General features: G+C 48.1%; 1 protein-coding gene across 1 annotated transcript; it reads right to left on the reverse strand.

The window, feature by feature from the left end:
* Positions 1 to 6,797: 6,797 nt before the first annotated feature.
* LOC126546026 (beta-3 adrenergic receptor-like) lies at positions 6,798 to 8,944 on the reverse strand. The gene has a single exon (XM_050194086.3). The coding sequence runs from the start codon at positions 8,850 to 8,852 to the stop codon at positions 7,851 to 7,853; it is 1,002 nt and encodes a 333-aa protein (XP_050050043.2). The 5' UTR covers positions 8,853 to 8,944; the 3' UTR covers positions 6,798 to 7,850.
* Between the last annotated feature and the right edge of the window lie 1,925 nt (positions 8,945 to 10,869).

Raw genomic sequence — 10,869 nt, forward strand, 5'->3', positions numbered from 1 at the left:
TAGTCAGGTCGGCGACGATAACGAGGAGCATCCTATCCTCTATGCCAGCCGTAAACTAAAACAGCGCTTCAGAGAAGGAATGCGCTTGTTTAGTTTGGGCCGCCCAGAAGTTGTCGTGTTACTTGTACGGAGCGAAGTTCAGCGAAGTTCAACGAGTTACGAATGGTGGGAGTGAGCTCCCAATCCTGAGAATATATATGTATATATATATATATATATATATATATTCGCTGGAGGATTCGAACTTCCGACTAAGGCAACCGAGTATCCGACATAGTTCAGTCAAATAATCCTGTAGGCGGCGAGGATACCTTATCGCGGAGAAGTGCAGCCCAGAGGGCCTTACATGCCTAAAAGATCTCTTTATTTATCCGCCATCGGCGGGATTTGACATAGGTTGCACAATATAGTGTCACTTCTCAATGGTCCTAACATCGTGGTTCCGGAAGCTCACGTACGCATTCAGCCATGAACGCGCCTAGGTACACGATATATTTTCGGCGAATTTGAACAACACTTAAAAAAAGGAAGAAAAAGGTTTCAGTCCTCTTTCCTTTCCTTGTACAGTTGCGGATGTCATCGCGGAAATAGTTAACTCGTTTAAATATCTCGGTGTCGCCTTCTCTAACGATTTGGCGTCCGCACGTTAATAGTATCATCTTTTAAGCTGACCAAATACTTGGGTTCCTAAGACGTCATTTGCGGCGGCATGCACCACCACACGTAAAACTGCTCGCATACGCATCGGTCGCAAGAAGCAGACTGTAGTACGCGTCTGCCATTTGTCATCCACACCAAACATGCCAAATAAATGAACTTGAGTCACAATCGTGCCGCGGGATTCATCCACTCTTCATATTCATGTAACATAAGTGTTACGTCACTGAAAAGCAGTGCGACCTCTCCCTTCTTTCCCATCGTCACCGCATTACTACTTTGTCACTGTTCTATAAGTTCTACTATACTCTTAATCACGCACCGGTTGCTTAGTGGCTGTGGTGTTGGGCTGCATGCCTAGCGCGAGGTCGAGGGATCGAACCCCGGCCCCGGCGGCAGCATTTTGATGAGGGCGAAATGCGAAAAGGCCCCTATGTTTAGATTTGGGTGCACGTAAAAGAACCTCTGGTGGTCCAAATTAGGAGTCTCGCGCTACGGCGTGCCTCATGATCAAATCGTGATTTTGGCACGTAAAACCCCATAACTATTTTTTTTTTATCATTTAATCGCGCATCTTACATTTCAGCCCCATGACGCATGTCTAATCACATTGGTCACTCCTTTCAAGTTTAAGTGCACGAGGCCATACGACAACATTTTCAGCGTCTTTTTTTACAGAGCAGCCAGTGACTGGAACGGCCGTCCAGCGGAAATTGCCACAATCAGCTATTAAGACATTTTTTTAGACTTTACGTAATCAGCTGAGCCCTTGAACAACTGGTTTATTACTACATATACGTGTATGTCCTTTTTGGTACTTATGTTCCGTTCATATTACGACTTCACTATAGCTGTATCGCTTGTGTATACTTTATTAACATACCTGTATAATTTATGCACTCAACCATTATGTAATGCCCCTTTTATTGGTACCCTTTAAAGTAATCAAATGAAATTAAATTAAATGAAGTCATCACACCTTGTGCAGCGTCATTTTCGCCTTAAAACAATTTCAGCATCGCGAGAATTGAGATCCCTCCGAATGTGGCAGTGCCACACACTGACCACGCATGCTAATTGTCTGACTAAAAAGAGACCGACGCGCAGTCTGATAGGAAGGCTTTCGATATCCTCCGCCAGCGAAAACTGTGCTCCTTCAGACTGCGCCAATACACGTGTGTACGAAGTCCTAGTTGGGCGAGGCCAACGAAACGATTTGGCCTCACGTGCGCCGACTCTCTCGGACAACCGTTCACGTTGCTTTAAATAAACTTTCCGCCGACTGATGGGCGCCGAATGCACGTACCGAGACGAACTGTTCTGTCCGCCAAAGCACACGGGCGCACCTCGCCATCCGGTTTCGTAAGAGGTCGACGGTTGTCTCGAAGGCCACTCAGATGTTGGTGTACCGCTACACAGTCCCAGCCCCACCGCGGTAGACCAGTGGCTACAGAGTTCCGCGGCTCAGCACAAGGTTGCTGGTTTTAGTTCACTCGGTTTCTTAGTGTCTGAGAGGAGCCAGAAAGTAAAGGCTTCAGTGCCGGGCGAGACTTCGATCCTCTTATGCAATATACAGACAGCAAAGTTGCATCGCATTCTACTCGCGGTCGCACTGACTGCACTCCGACTGGGGTGGTATGCGAAAACGCATCGGGCACCGTACTTTGGGTGCACGTTAAAGAACGGCAAAGTTTTTCGCCCCAATTTATCTTTGACATTGTCTGGCCACCTTCGCTAATAATGTATCCGGCATTAGCATTGGCTGGAATTTTCGCTTACGAACAATTTCAGCGCAAGATCTTTCTCTGAAACCTCTCCACTACGGCCCTCCCTCGACTGTGACGCTTCAATGTGAATAAACCACGCACTTTAATTTACAACGAATAGCACGACCGTAATTCATGTAGTGCTAAGCGATTCAAACGCGACAATCAGCCCATATCGCGGCCGGCACTTTTCGCACCACCATTGAGCACTGGGTGATCACTGGTGTAGGCCACATGCTGTCACAGTGAGTCGCGATCAAAGGCCCTCGCTATTCTCGTATGCCAAAATGCATCAGCTTGGTGTCCCCAGCGCCCACCGGTGGCGCAAAACGCGCTGGCTGCCATGCGGGCCCATTATCGCCTTTGAGTCGGTGAGCACCGTACAGCACGCTGCGTGTTATTTAGCCTAAATGCAAGCAAAAACAAAGAAAAGTAAGCACATTTACCATTTTTCATTATACCCTTCGCGGTACATTAAGTTTTATTTCTAGGTCATGCAGCAATATGCACAGGACTACACGACTGTTTCTATGAAAGTTACGTACAAATATTATGATGTGCGTTTCTGTGGGAGCACGAGGTCGTGAGAGGATGAACGGTTATCTCAGGCGCAATTTTCTCATATCCAAATTTTAAGTTCTCTGTACATTTCTTTTTGTCTAAGAACGCCTCTAATCTGAGATACTAAATTATTGAAATTTTCTATCACTATTTCGCCTTTACTTAAATTTGAACAACAGTTGTTACTTCTTTACTTTATAGTGTAGTGCAAAAAAAGAGTTCCTTCTGAGTAAAACACGCTTTCAATTGGAGCCCTTCATTGCAGGTAACATGTCCGTAGTTTTGTATGAAGCCCAAAGTGCAGAAGCTCGCTTACTCAAATGGAAATTCCTGTAAGGAGAAGAAGTTTCAATGACGAAGACCAGTGATACCGCCTGTAATTAGATGGCCACACTTTCTGTATGCGTCCCGTCTGGCATCCCCATAAATAAAGTAGAGGCTAGAACAATTTAACAGCGTTCTGCAAGCACTCGTGAACGCGCACATTTGTGAAAGACAAGATACCCCGCACCAGCAACCTTAACTTATGAGCCCCAGCAGCTAGTTAAATGAAAACGGCGCTAGTTTCAAAGTCCCAGGGTGCAACAGATTCAACAAACTGTCGGGACGCACGGCGGTATTCAGACTCTTGTCACGTTGTTCGAGTAACCATGCGAATCACGGCTCCGAACGAGTCCCGCGTATACGGGACACAGATCAGCAGCCGCCTTCCTGAATGCGTCAGGATACACCTACAAAGCGTTACACAATGAAAAGTCGTGCTGGCTGCTCCGCACTTTCGAATCTCGCGAACGTGCGGGGATCCCGACTTAGCAAACATGTCAGCTCGTGCTTACAATGTGCTATGGGTTCTTTTTGCTTACGACTTCGCTTGCGCAGGCATTTTTGCATTGTATTTTATTTTGTTCGATACACATATGTGTTTTTCGTTAACTGTGTATACATATCACGGAAGTTTGCAGGTTTACAGTGTTTACATTTAGGCGAGAATAAGTTCCACCACGAACTGATGGGATCGCAGAAGACTGTCGAGTTTGATTCTGCTCCGCTGGCAAAGCAACAAAAGAAAGAAAGAAGGAAAGAAAGAAAGAAAGAAGGAAAGAAAGAAGGAAAGAAAGAAAGAAAGAAAGAAAGAAAGAAAGAAAGAAAGAAAGAAAGAAAGGAAGAAAGGAAGAAAGAAAGCGGAAAGCATTAATTATTTATTACTAATGACTTTCGAAACGCCACACGAAGACAGTGGAACAAATTCTCTCTTACCTTTTTTTAATCAAAATTTGTTGCGATAACTTAAAGTAGCCAGTCTCATGGCGAGTTTCTCGACAATGCTATTGGCTCACTTAAGCTGCTGGGGAGAGGAGAGTGCCACAAGAGAAAAATTAAGTTTTTTAACACTTCGAGATTGATGTTTCTGTCAGTTACGAGTTTGAAAACAGGATTTGACATGGTGGGCATCATGATAACGCTGAAACAAAAATAGTACCGTCATAAAATATAGTGTCATGCACTATGCAAAAGCTAAGAAATTCGAATAGCGTTGCAAGGAGCAACATGGCCTTGCAACGCTTTTCATTTTCACTTATTTACTTACTTGCTTACTTCCTTATTTCATTCTTACTTACTCTTACAGGCTTTTCACATATTACCACAACCGCGTGGAATAAATTGCCTGCTCCTATAACTCTAGCTCTCTTAAGGGACAAGAGTGATTTGCATGCAGAAAGACCAAGACAAAAGCTAAACAAGCGGAATGGAGAAGTACAATGTAAAATATGACTATGCCAAATAAGTCAGCACTACAACTGAAAATCTAGTTGTTCTATTTTTTTGATTCTGCAAAGTGTCGAGTTTGTCGTATCGCTGCTACTGTAATAAGATACTTTACGTGCTGTGCATCAGAAACTACAAGCCATTAAGACGAGATCTAAGGGCTCGCCTTCTTTCCAGATCATTTAACAGTAAACGGCAGGCGGAGTCTTGTGAAAAACTGCGAGCGTGCAGCCTGTGTTCGCTAATGCACCACTTGTTCACGGCTGTTTTACCGTTTAAATATGTGTGAAAGTGGGATCAAGAATTACACTTATGGTCATGAATGTCGCAGTACCCACGCAGGCCTCAGAACCGAAGCTACAGAGTACAAGGGGCAAGAGTTTCGATGTTTGGTTTTCATGCTTTGCATCGCCTCGAACGGTAACTTATGGAAAAGTCAGTTGGTCTAATCCACGAAGATGGATAAGAGATTGCTGCCCATTGCAGCGCTTCTGACTTCCCCATCCTGTCTCAAAAAAACTGCGAGATCCAAATACAGTTACGTTGGTATGTATTTCCTATTGCATAATGGTAATCTCTATATCTGCGGTCTCAATAAAACGCCAAACTTACATACATAGCATGACCACGAAGACCTTCTTCACGCCTTTGAGGTTCAAAACACAGCGACGCTGATGATCGCAGCGTTTGCAAATGCTTACGTATTGCTACCGACATGAAAGACGTGCAGGCAAATAATTTGCCCTTGTAATGGTGGGCAGTTGTGTGCTGCGCTTGTCACACCACTCTGCATTTACACGGGTAAGTTATCTGATCACAGAGCAGACGTTACGATAGCCTCGTGGCAAGGAGCCCAGGAAGTTTCGGTGCATCTAACCACAGACGCAACGCAAACTGGAGGTTCGTACCCTATGTCTAGTCAGTAGCATTGAACTAGTGATGGTGCTCGCAAATGTAGAGAAGGTATACACGTCGCCTCTAATCTTCGATAGGCAAATATTACTTCTTTTTTTTATCTTTCTCATTGGCGTGACAATATTGAAAGCACTGTCTGCGATAATATAACCATCATAGCAAACTTTCACTTGCTTCATAAAGAAGTTCTCCCATATCACCGTATAAGAATGCGCATGCACTATTCTACTCGTTCATATATGACAAATGCACGCTTTGACGATCATGTCCGAAGTAACAATACACTGTGTTCACTGTGTATCCATGGCAATCGATTGGATTGAACAAGACTTTTTTTTACTTCGCAAATTCAACAAGTTGCCATCTAACCAATATTATCGTGCAGTTAGGGCTGGTAATACTAGTGGCACCAACAGTGTGTATTATGGGCTCACAGTAACAATTCGAATACCGTGGTGAGCGGAAAACCAAATGTCATGGGACAAATAAACAACAATATATGAGAATATGACAATGAGATGAAACGAGATTTAGCCATGTGTTTTATGCAAGTTTTCGTCTGTTGATTTTATTGCCTGCTGTATTTTTTGTACGCCATGACTTGCGCTAATTATCGGTGTTTCATCGTTGCGTCTCACTTAAACTGATCATATTATATACAAATATCCGACTAATCAGCTAGAAATATTACAGTGAATGACTACGCCAAGAAATATTACTTGGTGGACACTGCCTCCGATATCTGCCTACTTGACGCTATATATTCGCGTATTAGCAAAAAAAATTAAAAAGGGAAATTTGTAGTCGAGCGACAAACATCCGTTTGCGAAACAAGACTATACTCGGGCTGATAGGAAAGTGGTGGAAATCTATATTATCTCTTACGTTTTTAGCGCAGGAAAAGGGACGAGAGACGTACGACGCGGACACGTAGCGCCGTGTCCGCGTCGTATTTCTGTCTCTCGTCCCTTTTCGTGCGCTAAAAACGTAAAAGTTATGGAATACCAACATGCCCAAACTTACGCTCTTTTATTTATCTCATTCTTCGCTTTTTTAGCAAGCTGCGTTAGTTGTGTAAATGTAAGACCAGTCGTCTCGCGCCTGCACGCGTCAGCTGTATTGCGAAAACGCTTTTCACAACAATCCTTTAATAAATGGCTTTGCGTTTTGACCTACAACGTCGCTTCTGGGAGTGTCCCTTTTATTAACTACGCCAATACACGTTCATTAAACAGAAGATAGAGCAAGGTTTCCGTTCCACGATTCCCTCCGCGTATGAGGGCACGGCGAGCTGGACCGGAGAGCGCGGTGTTTGGACGTGCACAAAGCAGTGCCTGCTGCTTCGTACACGTCCAAACAGTTCATCAGTTCTTCATCACGCAATATTGCACTCTGAAGGGCAGTTTTCACAGCAAGTACATTTGTTTTCCAGTGTCCCGGAGTGCTGGAACCGACGAGTGACGAAGGTCTAGGAATTTTGTTTGAGCCAACTCACGTATTTCTTGCGGTCGCATTTCTGTCGGACCCTCTCGTAAGGACCCTGGTTTCCGAGCGAAATTTCAAGGCCGATTCCAGCTCGTCTGGTTTCGGCACGATTGCATTCACGGCCATATTTAGTTTGAACACACTACTCGTCACCTGTCGACGTCTTCGACTTCATGCCCCACGAACATTTTCGATGAAGAAACGTTCGAAACATCTGTACAACTAGTGGAACGATGCGAATAAGACAAGGACCACGCCACAACGTTGAAGGGCATGCAATGACGGGGGATGAAGTAGAATGCTTCACGCCATAGACACATACTACAATGACGTAGACGATAAGTCCCTTCCCCAGCCCTAAATGCGTAATATGGGTGCCATATCGTTTCCGCATCAATGCACCGGAGGGGTGACGTTTTCTTTTTTGGCACATACCACACACCGCCCGCGCAGATCCACGGAGTGGCAGCTGCCTCGTCGTCTGCCTCCTCTAGAGATGTATCTCTCTTCAAGCGCTTGGATGACATCAACGACGCTGATAGACAACTTGCCGCTTGTTCACATATCCTTCTTCGGGCTGATTCTCCACGACAACGACCGACTGGTTGCGGCAGCCAGATGAACGCGAACGCACGCTACAGTTCGCGCAGAACGGTGCTAGACGGCTGAGTCGGGCGCGCTGCAGCTGTTGGACGGGCCCTAGCGGCGCTCGGCCTCAGCAGAGTCCTTCACGCAGTCCATGGACGAGACGCGTGCCGTGCTGGAAACGGCCGCTGCGACGGCGTGCGCGCACGACGGTGGTGGCTTCACAAGCGAGCGTCGCCGCGCGGGCCCCATCATGGCGTCTGCGGTACGCCGACGAGAGCCGCATCCCAAAAGCTCCTGGAAGGCTGCCCGGAAATCACGGTTCAGAAAGGCGTATATGCAAGGGTTGAAGGCAGAGTTGGAGTAGCCGAGCCACGTGATGGCGCAGCTCCACTCGTAGCCGAGGTCGCAGGCCGGGCAGCAGGCCGTGATGAGGTACATGAGGAAGAATGGCAGCCAGCAGGCGCAGAACACGCCCAGCACGATCCCCAGCGACCGGACCGCCTTGGTGTCGTGGAGAAGCTGCTTGGAGCGGCGGCGCAGGCTCCGCCGCAGGCCCGGGGAAGGTCCAGCCAAAGAGCGCTCCAGGAGCCGGATCTGACGGGCCTGGCGTCCGGCCACCAGCAGGATGCGCAAGTACACGTACAGCATCACCGGTAGCGGCAGGTAGAAGGAGGTGAGCGACGACACGAGCGCGTAGACGGCGTTGACGCGCAGGCCGCAGTCGGAGGCGTCGGGTGCGCTGCCGTCAGCGTGCCAGCCCAGCAGTACGGGCACGAACGAGATGGCCGCCGAGCAGAGCCAGATGGCGGCCACGGCGAGCGCCAAGCGCCTCCGGGACACCCGGTAGCGCAGCGGCCGTGTGATGGCCCAGAACCGGTCCAGCGCCACGGCGAGAAGGTGCAGGATGGAGGCCGTGCAGCACATGACGTCGCACGAGATCCACAGGCGGCACGCAAGCAGGCCCAGACGCCAGGCGCGCACCAGGTCGTAGGCGAGTCGAGGCGGCATAACGAGCAACGCGACGGCAATGTCGGCTGTGGCGAGACTCGCAAGCAGCACATTGGTCGGCGACCGCATGCGCCGGAACCGGCACACTACGGCTAGCACGAGCATGTTGCCGAGAAGTGCGGCCAGGAGCACGAGCGCGGCGACCGCGACGCCCAGCCAGCGCAGAGCGGCCGGCTCGGCCAGCCCGGCCCCCGGCATGCAAGACGCACTCTGAGAGGAGGACGGACCGACGGCGCGCCGCTGCCGCCGCCGAGCGGGGGCGCCGCGCGCGCTCGGAGCAGCTCGAGTCCGCCGCGGGACGGGCTCGGCGGAAGCCGCGGGCTAACACACTGCTGGGCCCGGCGACGCACTAATCTTGCCACGGTCGTGAGTTAGCAGTTTAAGATGTGCACTTGAGTGTCCTCTTCTTGCTGTGAGCGAAGGAGCGTCGAGCACGACCTAAGTTTGTTGCAACAATGGTAACGTTGCGCGAGCGCAAACTCGACGAATCGAAAGCAGTATGTTGATTATAAAACTACAACGCGAGGCGAATTGGGACGGATCAAAGTGACTGACGCCAATATGTTTCAGTACAAAGAAATAGACTTTGCAAAAGCTGCAGCTAGGCAAACAACTGAGTCGGGATAATATGACGTTTCAATTTCAATGCGAGTCCTTTTAGCGGTTCGTCCGTGGTCCGAGAGGCGCAGCGCCCACGCTATCGCTGGGATCGGCTGGTTGTGATCGGTGGATGATAAAAAAGCTATAGAATCGACCTTACGGAATCTTTATTCATAACCCCTCGAAGGTCCCAAGAATCGGGACGTTGCATGAAGGGTGGACACTGAAAAAGTAGCGGGAGTCTTTGAAAGAAGATTGTCGGCGATGATGTCGATATTAGAAATGAGTTAATTACATTCTCGGGCTTAGTGCACAAAAAAGGCGCGCTAATATGTAGTTGAGTGTTGTCGTAGATATGCGGATGCGTCGAATACTTGGGGTCAGTGAACGCAAGAATGTAAAAAAAGAAACTAAGAGGAGTACGTTTGTGATGGAACGCGAGCGATCGAAGGCATAACCGGAATTTTTCGGCTTAAATACAGCCGTAAAAGTGAGAAAGAATGAACCTGGCAGCTGGGTTCGAGAATACGAATGTATATTAGCCTTAGATTATAGCGCACATTATATTATACATATTATCCTTTATATTCTTAGCATCATATCCAAGCAGTATAACAGACGGGCTGACGGCCTCATCAAAATGGTTCTCAAAACGGATGATTTATGGCCAGCACGGGAGTACCTCGGTCAGGAGAGGTTTGGCCAATTAGCAAGAATACGGTCCTTCACCTGTCAGCCGCTGAAATTGGCACGTCCACGCCGGAGGCGGGGCCAGTGTACGATCCCCCTTCCCCTGTTTGTGCCCAGTGATGTGCGTGTTTCCGACAAAGCTCTCTTCAGAGGGAAAGGGCAACAGACCTCCGGATTGGTGGGACCTGATGTCATCGGTCTCCTGACACCAGATTGGGGGAGGTGACTGAACAATGACAACGCAGGGCATAAAAAGAGCAACGGACGCGGGAGTCATCGGCTGCTACAACTCCTTGAACTTTTTCTGTACTACTTTGAATTTCCTTGTAAATATCTAATATAAACTTGTTTGTAAAATGTCCTAGATATCGGGCCCAGCCCCACGGTCCCTTACTCCTCCTCCAGCAAAGTGCATTCCACGTCTTCGGACCCCCGAGTCACAACACTGGCAAATCTCGCTGTCTTTCTTCTCTTCTCTTCTTTCTCTCCTGAAGTCTTGGCTGTAAAGGTTTGTAATAAGCAGTCGTCTTCTTCGACGTTGTTGTTGTATGGAAGTGCACTCAATATAAAACAGTGACTTCTACTTCTGGTACTTCTGGGGAGTGCACATGTGGCGAACAGCACCGGTGAGTCGCTAAAGTTCAAGAAAAGACATGTTCGGCGTGACTATGCATCGGTTGCAAGCGTATTTTCCTCTTTCCATCGCTTACTTGTTTCCTATATGGGTGCAAATGACACACATCCCAAGTTGGCCGCCCTCGCACTCAGGCTACAACTTTTCTCAGGCTCATTATTTTTTCGCACCGCGAAAGATTGGAACATCCTGTCCCAC

This window comes from Dermacentor andersoni, chromosome 1 (genome assembly GCF_023375885.2).
Source record: "Dermacentor andersoni chromosome 1, qqDerAnde1_hic_scaffold, whole genome shotgun sequence".
Classification (NCBI taxonomy): Eukaryota; Metazoa; Arthropoda; class Arachnida; order Ixodida; family Ixodidae; genus Dermacentor; species Dermacentor andersoni.